The following is a 20,388-nucleotide window of genomic DNA, read 5'->3' on the forward strand; positions in this document are numbered from 1 at the left end:
ATGATAGGCCGCGGCTTTGCCTTATCACCAACTTTGACTCTGCCGAGACGGTGAACCCGCTGGAACTTCATTTTCCGGACTGTTTCTTCTGGTATTTTGCAATTGTGAATCAGGATTTGTGTCACAAGTTTTTCTGTTTGATGCGGCTTTTCATCGATTTGTTCATTAATGTTATGAAAAAGGAGATTTTCTCTCCTAGATTGGGCCTCTAGGTGTACTTGTTTATATTGAGTTGTTACCTTGTCTTTTTCATACTTCTCCTGTTTATCTTCATAGGCTTTCAGCTTTGTTGACACAGTTTTCAGTTCTTTCTTTAGGTCTTCAACTTCATCTTGGAAATGTTGGCACGTTTTTGCAAGGTTGACTATTTGCAGGGCATCGCGATTGACTTGGCTTTTTAGATCATCTAATTGTTTTGTGATTTTCTGCAACAGACCTTTAATGTCTTTTCCGAGACCACATGACTTACAGGATTTGTCCGAGCCGATTTCGCTGGACAAAACATCTTGTGGTTCATCATCAGTCTGCGATCCTGTTGAGCTGTACTTTCGTTTTTTTGTCTGTTCTGTTTTCTTACTCAGTGGAGACCCATTGGTCTTGTGACGAGGCATGGTAAAGTAAAAGGACTTACCCCAGGTGAACGAAAGTGCACATCGTAACAACTCAGAAAGGTAGACAGAAGATCAAGTGTTCCTTTCCTTAGCTTTCTTTCAAGACTCTCTTGGCTCGTCAGCTTGCGTTCGTCGGCTGCAAAAATACAACAACAAGGGAACAGCAGCGAGAGGGAAGACAAATCTCTCACATCCAGTCTGCAGAATGTTGTTTCTCTTGGTAAAATAGAAATTCTGAAATACAGGAAACTTACCAGCAAGGGCCCCTGGTTAGGAGGCCCGCTGCTGTGTCTTCGCTCACTATGTTCACAGTGCGCATTCCGGCATGCCTCAGAATAAACTTTGTTGAAGTGTTATTCTTTCCAACTGTTCCCAGCCAGACCCCTCTAGACTACTCATGCAGTCGCCATAGCAACCAAATCTGAATTCTATAGTTAATAAGTCAAAACACGGCCAGACAAAAGCAGATATCATTTGTTGGTTTACTGTATATTGTCTGCTGTACAGAAAACCAACAGATTGGGCATCCACGATAGAAGTTAACAAACATTTTTTCTGACCAAAGAGCACGTTGGACGTTTCACACACTTCAGTGTCATTGTGAGTGTCCTGAGTCCTGTAACCAGGAGAATCAAAGTTAGCACACTTCTTGTCCTTTAAACACCGTGAAATAGCGGGTTGAAATAGTAAATAACAGTTAAAACCTATCCTTTCTGCCTCTTACTAGTAAAACTAGAGTTCGGCGACCTCATACCTCCATGAAAATTTAAAGCTTTCGTAAATTTCATGCAATTGACTAAAACATTAACATAATGTATGCATGGTGTTGTTAATCATTGACTAACGTTCACATGTCACAATTATAAAATTCCCATTATTAATCATAAAGAGGTTTTGCAATTTTTACATAAATTATGCAAATAAGTTCCTCATTACCATATTTGGTATCTGCTTATATTCCACCTATCATAATTAACATGTGTTACATGTATTGAGGTCCAGTTATTGAAAACAATGGAACTGTACAATTTCCTCATTAATTATGCAAATTCAGTCATCATTTGCATAACATGTATATCATTATGAACATCTTTGCCTAAGCTACCTGCATGCCTAAAATGATGCCAATCCGTCGTTCCTTTCTGCAGTTATCCTCTTTGGAGTGTCTTGACAAAAACGCCCCTGCAGTTCCACAATTGAATGTTAGGGGACTGAAACTTGCCCCACTTTGTCATGACGCTAAAAGCTATCTACCACCCAAATGTCACGACCATATCACGTACGGGACAAGAGATACATTGAAAAAACTGCTATGATAGAATATTCTCATTGATTGATTGATTGATCTTATAGGGTAGTCCCTTCAGTCTAGATGACTGATTTCCAAGGGAGCCCTGAACATGTTCGCACATTAATTATGCAAATGTACTCCTATTTTGCATAATTAGTATTTTATCTTGTACAACATTGTCTAAGGTACCTACATACCAAAAATCATGAAAATCCGCTATTCCCTTCTTGAGTTATCCTCGTCAGAAGTTTTTGACAAAAATGCCCCTGCTATCCCAAAACTAGACGCTAGGGGGCCCAAACTCATGTCATTTTTTCCTGAGCACAAGAGCTATCTAATACTTAAAAATCTTGACCATAGCATGTTCAGAACACCGAGATAGCAAAACCGGAAGTTGCGCTGCAGTACCAAGGTCACACACCAGGGGGCCCAAAATTGACCTTGACCTTCGTCTTCCCAACCCCTACCCGCATACCAAATATCATCGTAGTCCATCAAGAGATTCTCAAGTTATGCTGACCACACTATGCGGACACACAGACACACACACACACACACAGACACACACACAGACACACTCAAAACTATACCTCCATTTTTTCATGGAGGTAAATATAACCTCCATGACATTTCATGGAGGTAACTAATGTTGTTCTGTTGTAAATTGAACTACATGCACATGTATTCTAATACTGTAACAGTACTTAGTAAGTGCAGCTAGACCGTCGCCAAGTGTATAGTCACTTCGTTTGATTTGTCTTATTTCCTTGCCATTGAAAAGTTTACTTTCTTTTTAATTCGGCGAGCTTTTAATACTGTGGAATGACAAAAGCTCAGTTCAGTTGGCGTGCTTGTGGGTGGGTCGGAGGCGTGACATGGGCTTTTCATGGGCATTTCCATGACGTCATCAGGTAGCAGTGCCGCTATTGGTCTGTCGATGTCGCGCGTTCACATGTAGTTCACGTGCGTGACCATATACTGGCTCGTAATCATGGACGCCACGGTGTGAATCATGTATGCTCATGTATATGTTCATGTGATGTAAGAATAACCAAGGAGGTTGAAATAACTTTCACGGCTATCTATTCACCAATTGCCGGGAGATACAAGAGCAAGGTCGCTCAATGTGAGTTGTATCTAACGTTATACGAAGTTCAACAAAAAACTGTACATTCTGCGCACCGATGACAAATGGCCAAAGAAACAAAGCATCGTCTTCCTCCCTTTGAGTACGTGACTGTATAGTATACTAGACTATTAAACTGACTTCCAAGTTCACCTGCTTATCATTCCTCAGCCTGACACTAGGCATTGAGCAGAGACCGTAGCCCAGTACAAGAGCGGCGGAGGTACCTACATACCAAAAATCATGAAAATCCGTTGTTCCCTTCTTGAGTTATCCTCTTCAGAAGTTTTTGACAAAAATACCCCTGCTATCCCAAAACTAGACGCTAGGGGGCCCAAACTTATGTCACTTCTTCCTGAGCACAAGAGCTATCTAATACTCAAATATCGTGACCATAGCATGTTCAGAACACCGAAATAGCAAAACCAGAAGTTGCGCTGCAGTACCAAGGGGAGCCGCTAGGGGGCCCCAAATCCAATCATTTCCAGCTTTCATCACACCCTACCAACACACCAAGTATGAAACCAATCCATCCGACCGTTCTTGAGTTATCTTGTTAACACACAGACACACAGACACACACAGACAAACGCAGGGTAAACTAGAGTTCCACGAACACATACCTTTGCCAAATAAACCAGGTTTGTTATGTAGAATGATGTCTGCAGACAAATGCGCTACTCATTTCATTTTCTTTATAATTATATGCTTGGAGTTGGTTTATAAAATTTCGGCATTCATTATGCAAATTAGATCCCAAGTTACAATTAATTGATATCAAATTGTATCAAGCATTACTTAAGCTATCAGCATACCAAAAATCATGATGATCCTTTGATCCATTCTCTTTCAAAGTCTTTTAATACACCTCTTACTCTCTTCCCTCTTTCTCAGTTACATATGTGACAACTTTGATGAAAGTACTATAATGGAATGCAGTGGATTTATTAACTTTTCCTAATCAATTATGCAAATTACCTGTTTTTTTGCATAATAAGTATCACATTATATAAGTCTTCACTTGGGCTATCTACATGCCAAAAATCATGACGATCCGTCAACACGTTCATATTTTCTCATTAATTATGCAAATGAGATCATCATTTGCATGATAAATATGTATTAACATTTCTCTCTTTCTCAGCTACATATGTGACAAGTTTTAAAGTCCTATCATGGAATGTAGTGAATTCATAAAATATCCTCATTAATTATGCAAATTAGCTGTTGATTTGCATAATTGGTATCTCATTATGTAGGTCTTCACTTACGCTACCTACATACCAAAAAACATGATGATCCGTCAACATGTTCATATTTTCTCATTAATTATGCAAATGAGGTCATCATTTGCATAATTGATATCTATCGACATTTCTCTCCTTCCCAGCAAGTTTGACAAGTTTGAAAGTCCTATCATGGAATGCAGTGGATTTATGAATTTTCCTCATTAATTATGCAAATTAGCTGTTGATTTGCATAATTAGTATACCATTATGTAAGTCATCACTCATTCTATCTACATACCAAAAATCATGACGATCCGTCAACACGTTGTAGAGTTATTCTCGTCCAAAGTTTGAAAGGAAACCGGCGCCTGCAGTTCCAAAAAAGCCGCTAGGGGGCCCAAACTCACAGCACTTACTCTCTGCCTCAAGGACTATCTACCACTCAAAAATCATGACCACAGCACGTCCAGAACACGAGATATAAAAAATTGAGTTTCCGCTGCAGTACCTTAGCAAGCCGCTAGGGGGCCCATTATCGAACTTGACCTTCGTTTTCCCGACCCCTACCCACCTACCAAATATCATCGGGATCCATCCAAGGCTTCTCGAGTTATGCTGTTAACACACAGACACACAGACTCACAAGCCCAAAACATAACCTTAGCCATTCTGGCAAAGGTAAATATAACCTCCATGACATTTCATGGAGGTAATAAAATCTAAAACATGTCACCCAATCCCAGAAATCCTCAGAGGCGCCAGAGTAGTGGTGACTGGCTGCAGTACCGGTGTGGGGGAGCAGGTGGCGTATCAGTATGCAAGACTTGGTGCCAAAGTTGTCATCACGGCCAGGAGGGAAGAGCGACTTAGAGAGGTAAAACATAGCAGATAAACTTTTGCAGGTTTAGTAAGACCATCATATTATTTCTGCTCCGCCCGGTATTTGTCCAGGTTGTAGCTAAGATGAAGGACCTGGGAGCCCAGGAGGCCATCTATGTAGCAGGAGACATTATTTCTGGTCCATCCTGTATTTGTCCAGGTTGTAGCTAAGATGAAGGACCTGGGAGCCCAGGAGGCCATCTATGTAGCAGGAGACATTATTTCTGGTCCACCCTGTATTTGTCCAGGTTGTAGCTAAGATGAAGGACCTGGGAGCCCAGGAGGCCATCTATGTAGCAGGAGACATTATTTCTGGTCCATCCTGTATTTGTCCAGGTTGTAGCTAAGATGAAGGACCTGGGAGCCCAGGAGGCCATCTATGTAGCAGGAGACATTATTTCTGGTCCACCCTGTATTTGTCCAGGTTGTAGCTAAGATGAAGGACCTGGGAGCCCAGGAGGCCATCTATGTAGCAGGAGACATTATTTCTGGTCCATACTGTATTTGTCCAGGTTGTAGCTAACATGAAGGACCTGGGAGCCCAGGAGGCCATCTATGTAGCAGGAGACATTATTTCTGGTCCATCCTGTATTTGTCCAGGTTGTAGCTAAGATGAAGGACCTGGGAGCCCAGGAGGCCATCTATGTAGCAGGAGACATGGGGAAACCAGAGGACTGTGAGAGGACCATCCAAACAGCAAGCGACAAATTGGGTACGTAACTAGAAAGGCAACAAATCCGTGAAAATGCAGATTTTTCTCTCCATAGCCTTTGACAAGCTACTCGCATGCAATACTATACCATTAGGCTCATCCTATATTATTGTGTGAGAGGAAAAATATCTATTTATTTCTTTTCTGTCTGTCACATCCAGGTGGCCTCGACTACATCATACTGAACCACTGGGGGTCTTCACACAAGAGGGGCAAGTTTCCCAAAGTGTGGGACGCTGACCCGGACATGGACTTCCTCGCTGACTACACTAACATAAACTACCTCAGCCACGTCAGGCTCGCATCACTGGCACTGCCTATGTTGAAGAAGAGTCAGGGAAACATAACCGTCGTCACCGGACTACTCGGTTCGTAGCTGTTGGTTTAGATTCTTCTTTCCGAAGAGAAACATCTCCGTAACCTTCGCCAAGAAGGTTATGTTTTCAGCGCTGTTTCCCGGAGATTTTGACTGAGCAGTACATCTCGAAAAGCTTAGGCGAATCTGTATGATATTTGGCATATGCATAGATGCCGTCAAAGCAATGAAATTTTATGATGGGCCCTCTTGCGGCTTTCTATGGTATTGCATCAGAAGTTCAATATGCTATTTCTATCTATAGAAACGTTATATAATTGTGTCCAGTGATGATAACTTAATGGGCATACAGGTATTTAAACTTTAGATTTTAGATTTTTCACTTTAATTATGTTGTACATATTGTGCTTTTGGTCTACAACTTCAAACCTTTTGAATTTGTTTGAAACATACCATTTTTTTGCATGTCACTTTATATTAGGTAAAGTTCCAAATCCGACGTTCACGTTCTACACCGGAGCGAAGTTCGCCCTGGACGGCTTCTTCAGTTCTTTGCGGTGTGAGATGAAGCCGCACAACGTGTCCATCACTCTGGCCGTGCTGGGATCTGTGGACACTGAAGGACTGAGGGGGGCCATACAGGTAGGATTGTTTCAGCTCTATCTTCTACGTCATTTTTGTTTACCAGGATAAAAAAGTGAGCCCAATTTGCTATATTAAGGACGCCGAAGCTTATCCTAGCTTCTGTGCCATTTTGGTGTACTAGGATCAAAAGTAGGTCATTACGACCAGACACAATGAAATCATACAAGGACGTTGAAAGGCTAAAATGAGGCAAATATATATCATACTGGTAAAATAAACAGTTTGTTGCTGATGCCAGGTTTACACTATAGATGTACTATCAATCTCATTTCGGTGAATCAGGATCAACAGTGGACCCAACATGCCCCCCTGTGGTACCCGAAATACACTAGTCCTAGAACTTGTTTTTTTACATGTTCCAATCACGAAGAGTCATGTTATATTCACTGCTGCCTAAAATGGCTGTCGTTGTCTTGAAATGTGTGTTGTATAGCTCTGCTACTTCCTAAGACATGGGCGTCTGGCGAGATGAAATTAAACCTACATTTTTTGCTGTACATGCTACTGTATAAAAAGCTATTTAGGTTATCATAACAATTTCTTTCGCAATTAAAGCATGTTGTAGTGTACCATACATGTTTCACTAAGTTATCTCCTGATTGTCGCACTGACAGGATCTGGGAGAGTCAGCTCGAGAGTACTTCATGAAGACCGTGGCACAGCCCCAAGATACTGCCAAAGTCATTATCGAGGGAGCCACCTTGCGGAAAAGGGAAATATACCACCCGTCCTACACCAGAGCAACATGCATCTTACGTGCCATCGCCCCTTCTATTGTCGAGAAATAATATATAGGAATACATAACTAGAGTTCAACGACCTCATACATTCACTGAACCCTTACAAATGATCAGATGAAATGTCCTAAAGATCTCTAAAGATCTGTCATGAGGTCCTTATTTGCATAAATCACGTAGCCTCTATCAGGCTCCACATGTTGAAAAACAGTGGGAATTGGCTTAATGTACACATAACACACCAGAGGAGATACCCAGCCAAAAACAGTGCCATAGGAAGCAAAGTGCTTTGGTGTGTAATCTATCCTTTTTTGGCAGTTCTACTGTTTTCCATGGCCAGCAGCATGTGAAGCCTAATAGAGACTAAAGTTGATGGAGTTCCCCAATTCCCTAGGCCCTAACCAACTAATGCAAGTTGTCACTGTCAGGTTTATAGTTTAGAAAATATGAAATGAATACAGTTTTTTGGTATCATTTTAAACTGTAGTAGCTATCTATAGCTATTCTCTGTTTTTATAGCAAGGTTGGGTGAGGTAGAACAGTGTGGTATGCTGGGTAGTGGATACTACAGTAAGATTTCCATGAAGTATAATTGGATAATTGCGTATTGAAGCGAGTGGAAGTTGTAAAGTCTTTAGATAAGATTAGAACTTATCAATCTGTTGGACTATAAGTGCATTTTGCAATTCATTTGTAGCAGGTTTAAAATAAAAATTACGAAACGAAGGAATGAATTCCCTAGAATTTCCTTTAAGTCGGAAACTACGAATACGTCTACCAACACAGATTGTTATTCAATTCGCAAGTCATTATTTGAGAAATGTTTACGCAGCTGATTTCTGTATACCTTGAAACACCAATGGAGAACGTCAAACTATGAAGAATGTATTTCAATTGACTGGACACCATCTTCGAAGTCGAAGGATGTCAATGAGTTCTCATCAACCAACCACGTATCATATTTGCTCACTGAAGGTCGATATGCAATGATATGCAATGAGTGTTACTTAACATTACTGTGTACGTGTGTGAAAAAAAGTTCTGAAAATTGAATCTGAAAAGAAATCTCATTGGGCGACTTTTTATGTTACAAAGCTGCTAGTGCTGGTGACCTTGGATATTACCCCACCGACTCTTTGTACGGCATGACATGCGGGCAAACATCGTTTAAGATCGTGACCAAGAAAATTCCAATTTACTTCATTGACGGCTCAATATGACTGCAAAGGTTTTCCTAAGATTTTTTTTTGGGGGGGGGGGGGGGTAATAATGCCCGCGATTTTGAATATCACGTTTGGTATTATTGCACAGTCAAGTGCAAAACACTTCAAATCTCCCAAAGACTTTCTCCCTCTATAATTTATAACTATAATTTGTGGTGTGAAGCCTGGAGTGGTAACGGTTCATCACCGGCTTCTACTCGACATCTGAAGCTGTAATTCCCAGCCTTGTCATCAAGGGCAGGTTTCCTGTGTGAAGTAGCAATGGAGATTTACTTGAATGAATTCCATACCAAGTCAGATAAATCTATTAATACAAACAGAAACACCTTCTCACGGCCTGACTGAAATTACTTTCCAAGCAGAGGTTGAGTCGCTTAGATATAGTAGTAGTCGGAACAATTACACTGCCACTCCGCAAAAGTAAGAGGAGCGCCAGTGTAATTTTTCCGACTACTACTATATCGGAAACCCTAAACTCCCGGCGCAGACTTAGCACCTTGGTACAAAACGCCCTGAATATGTCAAAGTGATAATAGATTTAATAGGCTTGTGCCGTTCCGATCTGAAGCAAAGGTAAGAAGAGCGCCAGTGTAATTTTTCCGACTACTACTATATCTCCGCCACTCAACCTTTGCTTGGAGAGTAGACTGAAATTGTTACTGCCTATACTGAGCTACACAGAAAAGTGGCATAGATTCAACGGTTTTCACAGACATGAAAAGCTTTAATGTATTAAAAGTGCAGACAGCTTTATACACTAGGCTGATGTGAGAATATTACAGATGCATTGCACATGTACGTTTGGTAATTCACTGTGTGAAAAAGTTTGCATTATAACGTTAGTGCATTTCCACAAATGAAAAATAGATTGACCCGTTTACTCAGAAGACCATCCCTATGTCGTCTTTGTGTCGTCAAGGACACCAGTTCTCTGTCACAACAGCCTATTCCTCTGAAAGGTGCGAGGCTTGTGCTTGTGTGGTGGCGCCATTCTGAAGGCGTGCAACATTTCCAAGTTCCAGGTGCTCGTCCTGTGGATTTTCTCGCATCACGGTTGCAAACATCCGATGGACATCTGTCAGTTTTTGCCGGAGTGTCCTTCTCAAGGGAGGTGTACGCACAACTGTTGTAATAGGGTTGAATGCTGAGCTCAAACATACTGCTGCGACTAGAACATTCATACGAGGGCACATGTCCCTGTATGCATTACATATGGGGATGATCATAAATGTTATCAGCCAGAAGGTGAACACTACCACAATATGTAGTATTATTGTTTTTGCCCTCTGTTCACTTTCTTCAAGCTTCTTACTTGTTTCCTGATCAACACCCTTACTGTTGTGTCTAAGATCATTCCTCTTGGACATTTGGGGAGTCGGAGTGTTTGACTGCTGAGGTCTGTTTTTCTTCCGCCGTTTGATAACTATGTACACAATAATGTTTGTGAACAGCATGACGCTACCAAGGACAAACATTATAGATATTGTTATGATGAAGAATGCCATGGGGTAATATTTGATGCACTTTCCAGTGATCAAAGTTTGCATGTCTAGACAATTCCATCCCATACTGGGAGAGAAGCCAAGGAGTGAAAAACCAATCCACGAAAAACCCATAGCAGAGTACGTTATGCGTTTGATATTGCCAGCATGGGTGCGGAAGAATATGGGATTGGTTACAGCGAGGCAACTGCTCACAGACAATATGGATAGAGCTGAAGCCGAAATCATCTGTGTAAATGCCATTAAATCAACAAAAGTCATCATAAAACCGTACTTCACACTGTGAAACACATGGCCCTCGGTGCGATACAGAAGTGCAATCCCGCTCAACAGGTCCGACATTGCCAGGTTTGCTAAGAAGAAGCAAATTGGTTTGAGGCGCTTCCGTGTTGCGATCATTCCCAAGAGGACCATAAGGTTCGTGGTGATTATGAAGATCCCTGTCAGCCAAAAGATGATGTCGATCCCTGTTCCCATATCAACAAAATCATACACAGAACACGCTTCGTGGGCCTGTTCGTACGGCACAGTTTTGTTCTGTACGTACCACCGATAGCAGGGAATCAACCCGTCAAAGTCGGGAACAGATGACTGATTGTTGTCCAACAGTTCGCCAAAGCTGTCGTTGACCATGTCTGAGCCGATTATACAGCCAGGGAAGCAAATCAAAATCCGCTTGTTTGTACCGAAGCCTTGTCTGACGCGGATGGCGTTGTAAAGAAGCTACAGACTGGGCCGAAGCCGTCAGGATATCGAGATAACGAACACTCACGTTGAAGAGAGCACGAGAGACGCCGGGGAAGATGGGCGCGGGAGCCTCTCAATTCATGAAGCCCTGACCGACCATTACACCTAGGCGTTGAAGAGTGAGATCTGATTACGGCGAAACGACCTTCCCGTGAACAAGAGGATATATTTGTGAAGAAGCGGCTTGTGATTGTTTAATGAGCTTGCTTTTACGTTGCAACAGTGAGTAGCCCTTGCGCAGACTGTTCCCATGACAACGTGTGTATCAGGCTGTAAGATTAGCAGCACAATGGACCAGAATGCCTTGAGCTGTAACTTGATCTATTTAAAGATATCTGATTGCGATGATTCATGTCGCATTGAAACATACATAACACGGCGTTTCAATTGTAGGGGAGAATAGGATGCTGCCACCAAATGTAGGGGAGAATAGGATGAGACGTTCACTCTGTGGTTGCCTGGTCAGAACTGATTGACAGACTTGTGGTCTGGTCCCTTTATTGAACTCTTATCAGAACCATATGTGGGCTTGCCCTGTCCTAGCTAGGACCACCTATGGCCAGTATAATAGATCTTCCTGTTATCTAACATTGCGCCATCCATATGTGGTTCTAAGACAATTATCACAATCAATGTTAATAATTCCATGGACGATTGTATATACTGTTGTACATATATATATCATTGCCGTGTCCATGGCCTGTTTGATAATGCATAATCGATAATCAATAGAGCTGTCATACGCAAAGTCTATAGGCGGGTGTACAAGACTAAAACTTTCACGTTTTCATCCTTTTTTTATCATTTTCAAATATCCCACGGTTCGCCTCACGTGGCCCTATACTAGCAACGGTAACGTGTCGCTGACAACAGATCAATGTGCAAAACCTGTAAATTTGATTCGTCATAGAAAGAAACGCCACTTAGGACTCAACTTTCTTCATTCGTTTGAATCTTTCATCTTAAGTATTAGTCAAATGATGTCTAATTGTCAAGCTTTATAATTTGAGAGACTAACGACGATTGGCTAACAAGAATGCCAAGATGAAGACGAATAAAAAAAAAACAATCTGGAGTGTTATAAGTATTGAATTACATCAATATCGTTCATAAAGAAGAAAGGCAATACTTTCAGCTTTATCTCAGTTGCTTATAATTGATGCAGCCATGTGTTTTGTGTCTTCACTTTGATCAGGGAGAGCTTGACGCACGAAATGTATGTGATCTTTTGGATCAAAAAACTTCAGATTTCCCTCCCACAGCAAATGTATCACCGGTAGATATCTTCTTATTTTTTTCGTCCTGTCTGACATGACGTTCAGTCCTGATGGGCTCTGCAGTGTGCGACTTTTTATTTATTTATTTATTTATTTATTTATTCAACTTCACAGATTGCGTACAATCTGAGGGGAGCTGGCAACAGGAATCTAGTTCCTCTACGAGGCCGACTCCCCCATAGACTAGTCCGGCTCTGCTCTTACACAGTTTGCCACAGGTTGAGCATAAGAAAGAGGTTGTTGCACATATGGATTTTGTCTATTTTGCCGTCTAGCAACGCCTTCATTCCCAGGTCATTTGCAAGTTGATTGACCGATAGATATGCAGGCAAGGAAATTATGTACTTAGTTGTTGCTTACAATTTCGCAGTGCCATTGACAAGAATATCACGACGCTGCAACATTTCACTTTTAATTACTAAGGGGGTGATTGTATATTTTGTTGCGGTTAACACCCGGCTAAGTATTATCATTTCAATACCAGTTTGACAAGACTGAAGCCTGTGCTACACAACATGTGTGTCGTAGTGGTACTGTTATCAATCATACAATCTGGAGATGGGTGTTTGTTAAAGTATCACAAATGATACAATGGGTCTTGTCCTGTCTTATTCTCGTATAGATCTGGCTAGAATGAAGTATATTGGCCACGTGACCATCGTTGTTTTCTGATAAACAGCTGGCCGGGGAGCAACTGTGAAGAGTAAACCGGGTCACGGTTTAGAGTCCGTATGTGCAGTGTGATGTGTTGTGGGTAAGTTGAAAGCGCCGGATGCATAAATAAAGGAAACGCGTCATGTATAAAGTATGATCTAGACGAGACCTGCCGACAAGTGAGGGGCCTGCATGCCTTTCCCATGCATGCGCAATCGTGAACCGGCTTACCTACCTACCTACCTACCTAGTCCCTTGACCTAGGCTTATTCAACTGTATTCATGCTATTGCACGTAAAGAAAAGAGCTTCGAATACATTTTGGTCAGAACTTAAAGTGTAAATGTATTCAATTTTTTTCTTTACTCGATCACCTGACTCTGATTCTACAACATGCGCCACGGCGTTGCGGTTCAAGATGGCCATCTTCGCTGATGACGTCATCCTAGGGCTGCCCTTCTTTGCCCTGTAACAGAAAAACTCAAATCAGCACAGATATATGTTGATGTGTCTCCTAGAGTTACGATTCGAGAACTGTAGTTCATTATCAACCAAAGCCAATGAAAGATTATAAGTATATTCCTTATTTGCCAGAAAATGGCCCTTCTCTACAGTTTCCCACTAATGACGTCTGTAGTGTAAACTGTCTGAAAATGTTCAAGTTCATTCCTTTCTCTCTATTTCTGGGCTTGTTTTCCTCTCTCTAAGACAGGAAACGTAGGGTAAAGCAGTCAACAGAGTTGTAGCTAGGTACTTTTTCAAGTAGCTAGTTGTGGTATACAACATCGTTATAATTACGGCTCGAGGTTTTAGCCAACCGCACCGGATCACCGCTATACAAGTGTTGGATTCGTTACTTGCAGAGATTTGACGCTTGAAGCTATCAATTCGCCGTCAAGCTCTGTCAAATAAGCTGGTCTTAACAAGTGGGTAAGTGAGATAATCTCAAGGCAGATCTACGGGTGGCATAAGGTGTTTAGCCAGCCACGGAGTGTTCTGAGCCCCAGTAAACTCCTTATGCCGGTAGATTTGCCTGGGGATTAAAGTGAGATGCAAGAGGCAGCTGAATGCTCCCGCAAACAAATGGGTTAATAGGCTGAAAAAATATTACATATACATAATATACAGTATCCAGGAAACATATCTTCAAGAGATACCAACATTTTAAAAACTCCATGTTGTTATGTATGTTAATATTACAATAAGCCATTGTTCAACCATCAGAGCAATATTGGTCTTACAGTCAAATATGCATGGTCTTTGGGTGACTGACTTTGTGTGCGGAGCAGTGGTCAGCAATTTCGGTTGTTTATGGGGACATGAACCAAATGGTACGGTTGCTGGTTGTGTAAGATGGTTGATTAGCCTATGGTTTTACTATGTAAACGGTTTCACTGTGGCTTTTGACTTGAGCTAGGTGGTTTGCCGGCTATGTTAGACCGTACTTACCCATCCCGGAGGGTGGTACCATGCCTCAAAGGTGTCGATCACAATGTCGGGGGTGGGTGGGGGTTGGTTTCCCCTCAGTACCACTGCAAGAAATAGGGGCGGTCCGTTACTCTCCAAGCAGAGAGTACGAGCTTGTTTAACCTCTGCTTCGAGAGTGACCTTAACAGGTCTATTATCATGACAACCATCAAAACGATTGGTCGATATTTTCATCATAAAACTAAAAAGCTACTTAAACTTTAAAAAGTTACGATGATCCGTCAACCATATGTACTTTCATACATGTATATACATATTACGAGTATTATGTATGTATTACTACTCACCATTTGCTTCTGGACTCTTTTGCTGCTAAAGAGAGAGAGAGAGAGTAAAAATTACCACGGACCTTGAAACCAACAAAACCAACGCTTAACTGTTGTCGGCATCCTGTATCTAATATAGTAATACTTAGCGTGATCGTAAATCTCAACTTCAACGATATTTTCTAGTACTGGATTACTTACAAATGGTGGACTATACCAGTCATCTTCCGTGTGAACGATGACGGGAGGCGCGGGTGAATGTGAGTTCCCTCGCTCAACCGCAGGGTGTCGCTGCTGCACTAATGGGAGCGCTGGAAGATAAAATTCAATTCAATCTAGCTGGGTAGATACTGACACGTCAAAAGCAGTATATGTTGTATGTATAACTCAAATTTATAACATGCTGTATGTATAGTCCCAGGCTAGCCTGGATGCCAGACTGGGTCAGGGCCTAAACAGGCCATGCGCCTCGGCTCCATGGCCAACATGCTCCCATGGAGATTTTACCACAGACCCCCCCCCCCCCCCCTGAATTAGACCCTCAGTTGTTGCTTGGAACTCAAGTTGGAAGCATCTTGGCCATGCAGCCCAGGAGCTGGCCTGTGTAGGTCCTGGAAACAGTCAGTCACCCAGGCTACTCGTAAGTCTGCTAACTCACTCTCGCATGTCTATCCCTTTTTTATATGGCCAGTTTGTAGTATTTTTCCAGCGACCTCAGACGTTTCGTAGAGACTAAGGTAATAGTGCTACTTGGCTGTAGCCTGTGCTACGGCTCACGTTTTTAGCCGTGCACTCCGGAACACCCTTATTCTTATGGTAAATGCTCAGAGGTTTGACGCCTGACGCTAACGTCTGAAGCCTATTAGTAGCCATATAACCTAGCTACTCGGATATTCGACTATAGCTAGCCAATAAGACAACACTCGTGCTGTCGTGTTACACAAGAAATATGTCCGCTCATATGTTTTTCGCTTCTCTGCAATTTCAGTGTTACTGTAAATGCAGAAATGTTCGCGGTGGATTTATGTTCGCGGTTTTCGCGTCGGCCATTTCACCGCGAATTTAAAACCACTGCGAACATTTTTCCTGGGCATTAAGATACTACAGTGCATGGTGCTACCGCGAAATTAAAACCACCGCGAAAAGTCCCTTTTCCCGCTACCGCGAAATTAAATCCCCGCGAACTTATATGCATTTATTCATTTCATAAACTGCTGAGCACTGAGCGTTTCACATTTGACCTTTCGATAATGTTACCCTTAAAGCATCAAAATCAACCAAGCGAAGAAATGTTTTGATAATGCAAAAGTGTAGTCTAGTCCTATATACACAGCCAAAGATAAAACCCAAACATTAAATATAAGTGATGTTTTTTTTTTGTCTTCTCCTGCTTGCAACATGAAACAAAACCAAACAAGTCATATTTAGACAGTGAATATCTAGAACTAGAGTAATCACATTGTTACTGTTTTCTATTCATTATTTTAATGTTGTCAGTCGTAGTTAGATTCCGGACAAGAACTTTTGCAATAGACACTCGTCACAACATTATAATCAAAGATTGAACCATTTCCAAAAAACGAACCATACCAGCTGCATGAATATAGATCGTAACCATGGCGACGGCTATGAAGACCCGGTGTCGTCCCATCCTGACGAAATTCGGTAGTCTGCAAAATCCGCAACAGCAGTAACAGCGGTCCGTGAGAGGCGACGCTGCTTAAATGATGTCTCAAAAGTCAAAATTGTTTGTAGCATTTATAACCTTTCCAGCCTAACGATAGGTCCGGAAACTAAGGATGCTTGAACAAACATTTAATACAAAGTATTGGAAAAGTAGGTATGTATAACGGCGTTATATTTGTACAGATCTTGACCTTTCGATATGCACTTACAAATTACACCCATTGTCGACATAACAACTGTATTTTCTTAGCAACTAAAAGGTGCATGGAATCTTTAAAAGGTACGGTGCCACATAAAAGTGAGGCAGTACATACAAATAGTGTACATAATTTTTACACACAACACTGTATAATCCATACCATACAGGGAAGTGTTCTATTATGATGAAAGTCGATATAACGTAGTTTTGCGCCCAAGAACTAACTTTGTCGAGCGCCGGTCAACAGCCACTTAGGATGCCCATGTAGCTAAAACTAGGCTATCTTTTACAAACATGCGAAATGTTTTGCGAGCGAACAGTAAATGTCAAAACGCCCTCTGGAAAATACCAAGGCTGTATGATTTAGATTGCCATGGTCACCTATAAATATTTCTTGTGATTTTAGCACATTCACATCACAACTTGGTCTATTGTAGTTTTGTACAAAACCGGTAGAGGCAGTGCGAACGTGTTCTTGACCCGGAAGTGATGAAACGCATCATTCTGCAGTCACAACCCTACCATTTCCAAGAAGAGCTAACAAATATACATCGTGCCATCAGTTCCTTCATCTCTCTATCAAACACACGCGTTTGTCGCCACCTTTCTATCGCCTTTTAACGTTTATACTGTGTAGCTTTACGTTTTGGAGCGTCCGGACTTTTCAAAACAACCATGCCTGTGACCGTACGCGTGTTGACTCCCAAGGAGCGGCTGGTAAAATTCGGCATCACGATGCTGTGTTCCATGGCTTGTCTTGGAGCAATCATGCTCGTCGTTCTCGGGATCACCATCGCTCAGCCTGCCGTCGTGCGCATGCGGACACACCAGGCCACCTGTACCGTGAACGGCTCTCACTTCGACGGGGAGAACCCCGAGCGTCCCAGCCGGTTTTCCTGCAGCTGTTCGCTCGGGCGGTACGATGTTTGTATCAGCACGTATGAGTGTCTGGTCATCTCAGTCACGTTTCGTACTGAAGAGGGGGAACAGCGAACAGCAGATTTGGTGGAGTCCGAAGAAGATCTAGGGAACGAGGTAGGTAGATCAGAAGATTTTGTGTCTTGGCATCATTTTCAAGATTTCTCGCTGAAATAAGAAGATTTTTTTAAGGTTCCGCATGCGTTATGTCATTGGTGAAAGCCTCTGACCTGTAAACAGATCATCTCATCATCTTCGATGTTGCCTCGACCATGCCGCTAAGTTATAACAAGGAACTTTTATCATAAAAGCTCCTTGGTTATAACTGTTATATGTCCAGATGTTTTTGTCCTCAGTCGATCGGTTTTGATAACGATATCCATGCAGGCGCGTTTCGTTCTGTGTCATGGGCCTTCACCTTTGACCTTACCCATGCGTACTTAAAATTGTGAACCTCCCCATTACTAAGTACATGTATATATAACGTTATACATGTAGTTTTGCTGTTGTTGTTGTTGTTACGTGCTGTTTTTAGACACTCAACACCTCTGAGGACTTTCTATTGCTAATTCTATGCTTAACCTAAACCTGAAAGTAGTGTGCCTTAGCTTAGTCCATTTGGGAAGTCCGAATCCAGCTGTTGGCACCCTGAATGTCAATGGCCGGCCTCTATCTACGACACCCGACTTCAGGATAATTTAAGAAGTATTATACTTAATTTTGCCTGGAATTTTTGCTATAATAGGCTGTAGGACGGTTCCTTCTATTGTGAACGTGATGTGAAAATTGGATCTACATTGTTTTCAGTGTGCCATTGCGCCATGTTCACGTGACCACGAGAAGAACGACGAGATGGTGGAGGAATACCGAGAACTCTGGGGACGAGTCGGTCAGACCTACCCCTGCTGGTACGACCCAGGAAACCCCTCCGGTGCAGCTCGTACCCACTTCAAGTCTTCCACGAGCGAGGTGTTCCATGCCCTGTTCTGGCCGGCCCTAGTCATGGTGGTGTTTTCCGTAGCCTTCTGTTTCGCCTATCTCCGATTTACGCGGTATATTGAGTCCACCCTTCCCATGACTGAGTCCAACAACCCCTGGTCTCGTTTTCAGGATGAGCCAGAAGAACCCGGGGATGAGAATCCATCCCAACCCTCTTCAAGGCCCAAGCTAGTCTTCGAAAACTTTGCATAGGGACATTAAGGGTCATTAAGGTTAAAAAGGGCAGCCTTTATTATTCTAAAGAAGCAGAAAGCTGTCCAGAGATATATAGGGGACGCGTGATGGTAAAGAACATCGTCAAATGCATGCGATAAAAATGTATATGTATATTGAAACGTTATATGTAACGTTAATGTAACGTTATCAAATATAGTATTTCCTGTGAAATGTTTGAGTTCACCAATTGTTTGGGAGGTTTAAAAAAGGTGTTTCCATGTTACATTTGTACAAGAGATATCAAGGATTGACAGTAACGTGACAGCAGTTTGATATGTGCCATTTCTATCACGGACTTCCTCCACCCAATATTGGGTTAATATTGTATTGTAGTGGCGTCTACATGTACATGTACAGTCAGAGTCACAGTTTTGTAAACGTAATGACAGCGAGGAAATGTAGTAAGAGACAGATATAAAGAAACCAGATATAAAGAAACGTTCATACAATGAACCAAATATAAAGAAATACAAACCAAGGTGTTGTGAAACGCAAATATGATTAAACCAATTCGACAGTTGTGTCCATGGACATCTTTATTTCACCCTTCAACTCTGATCGCTTCCCTCGTCAACTTTGACCTCTGAACTCTCTTTGTGACCCGAGGCGTCGACTTCCATGGGTCGAAGGTCATGACCCTCTTCATAGCTGTCAAAAGAAATTCTCTTGCCCTGTGTACAGAGAGAATAGGGGGAAATACGGTCCGTGAATCTGAATGCAGAATGTAATGCAATGACAGTCACAACGTAACGGCCAATAGACTATATAGAGGCAAAAAAGGGTAAACAACAATGAGTTAGAGTAGGTTTTCATTTACCAGTATGGCAAGGTTATACGCACCATCATGGGACTGTACCAGTCATCCTCCGGATCAATGACGATGTCCTGTCCATTTCTCTTGGACGCCAGGTGGCGCTGTTCCTTGATCTCGGAGTCCAACCTCTCCAACAGAACGCCTGAGACCAAGATAAACACAAAAGGAAACTGTTTGAAGCTGAACATGTCAAATCGCCTGTATCTTTATCTGTATACCTCTATATTTATATGAATTTGCTCTATACCTGCATATATATACCGCTTTGCTTTGCTTATTAGATATACTCGTCGGGTACGAATGCTTTTGACAAGCGAATATGGCCGGGACACTGCGCCCAAAATCAACCACCCTCGGTCACAAAGACGTGAGCTTTCTAGTGCCAGAAAATTAAGTGTAACGCGTGTTCATGCATTATATGTAACAGATTAGTTGATCTAGATTATCCAAGCATATGTGTTGTTTATTGCTTTTAGCGTCTGAAACATGAAGTCGCTTGTTGGTCTGGCAGAGTGCAAATTAAAGGTGGTTTAGAACTTCTAATGTACATTTAAGGTGTAAGATTGAAAACAGAGAACCTGTCAATTGGGCGAACGCAAGCTCTGAACAACCGACTGTAGAGTTAGACTACAAGCGTGATAAATACATCGGAAACATTAATCAAGTACCTGTCAAGTACTCTTACCTACCTGCTCTGCTTTCTGATGAGCTTATCAAGACTGTGGTGACCAAGATGGCGACAACAAGTGTCTTCATGGTGTCGTCTGTTCGACGGCTGATAGATGCGATCGTCAGGAAAAACAACAATAGCAAGTCTCCTATCGGCCAAACTCCTGCTCCTTCGTTCACAGATA

General features: G+C 42.0%; 3 protein-coding genes across 4 annotated transcripts in view; all 3 read left to right on the top strand.

Annotated features, from left to right (window-relative positions):
- LOC118411983 (hydroxysteroid 11-beta-dehydrogenase 1-like protein) overlaps window positions 1–5,587 on the top strand; it is a 12,302-nt gene extending 6,715 nt beyond the window's left edge. For both annotated transcript variants that reach the window (XM_035814527.1, XM_035814528.1), the window contains exons 2-3: window positions 5,001–5,131; window positions 5,209–5,587. In XM_035814527.1, the coding sequence (XP_035670420.1) occupies window positions 5,001–5,131; window positions 5,209–5,307 (230 nt within the window). In that variant the 3' untranslated portion in view covers window positions 5,308–5,587. The remainder of the gene's footprint in view (window positions 1–5,000; window positions 5,132–5,208) is intronic.
- Window positions 5,588–5,679: 92 nt separating this feature from the next.
- On the top strand, window positions 5,680–8,599 carry LOC118411969 (hydroxysteroid 11-beta-dehydrogenase 1-like protein B). Its single transcript, XM_035814504.1, has 4 exons — window positions 5,680–5,848; window positions 6,010–6,216; window positions 6,646–6,806; window positions 7,424–8,599. Exons 1-4 carry the CDS (start codon window positions 5,749–5,751, stop codon window positions 7,595–7,597), a joined length of 642 nt encoding a protein of 213 aa, XP_035670397.1. The 5' UTR covers window positions 5,680–5,748; the 3' UTR covers window positions 7,598–8,599.
- An 8,495-nt stretch (window positions 8,600–17,094) lies between these two features.
- On the top strand, window positions 17,095–19,240 carry LOC118411958 (calcium-activated potassium channel subunit beta-3-like). The gene is made up of 2 exons (XM_035814487.1): window positions 17,095–17,622; window positions 18,313–19,240. Exons 1-2 carry the CDS (start codon window positions 17,263–17,265, stop codon window positions 18,694–18,696), a joined length of 744 nt encoding a protein of 247 aa, XP_035670380.1. The 5' UTR covers window positions 17,095–17,262; the 3' UTR covers window positions 18,697–19,240.
- The last annotated feature ends 1,148 nt before the right edge of the window (window positions 19,241–20,388 follow it).

This window comes from Branchiostoma floridae, chromosome 3 (genome assembly GCF_000003815.2).
Source record: "Branchiostoma floridae strain S238N-H82 chromosome 3, Bfl_VNyyK, whole genome shotgun sequence".
Taxonomy (NCBI): Eukaryota; Metazoa; Chordata; class Leptocardii; order Amphioxiformes; family Branchiostomatidae; genus Branchiostoma; species Branchiostoma floridae.

Bases quoted from the DNA above. Each gene is read 5' to 3' on its own strand.
- LOC118411958 (XM_035814487.1), top strand. From the start codon at position 17,263: ATGCCTGTGACCGTACGCGTGTTGACTCCCAAGGAGCGGCTGGTAAAA. The intron at 17,623-18,312 runs GTAGGTAGATCA...CATTGTTTTCAG, and splicing joins AAGAAGATCTAGGGAACGAG to TGTGCCATTGCGCCATGTTC.
- LOC118411969 (XM_035814504.1), top strand. From the start codon at position 5,749: ATGAAGGACCTGGGAGCCCAGGAGGCCATCTATGTAGCAGGAGACATG. The intron at 5,849-6,009 runs GTACGTAACTAG...TGTCACATCCAG, and splicing joins AACAGCAAGCGACAAATTGG to GTGGCCTCGACTACATCATA. The intron at 6,217-6,645 runs GTTCGTAGCTGT...ACTTTATATTAG, and splicing joins CGTCGTCACCGGACTACTCG to GTAAAGTTCCAAATCCGACG.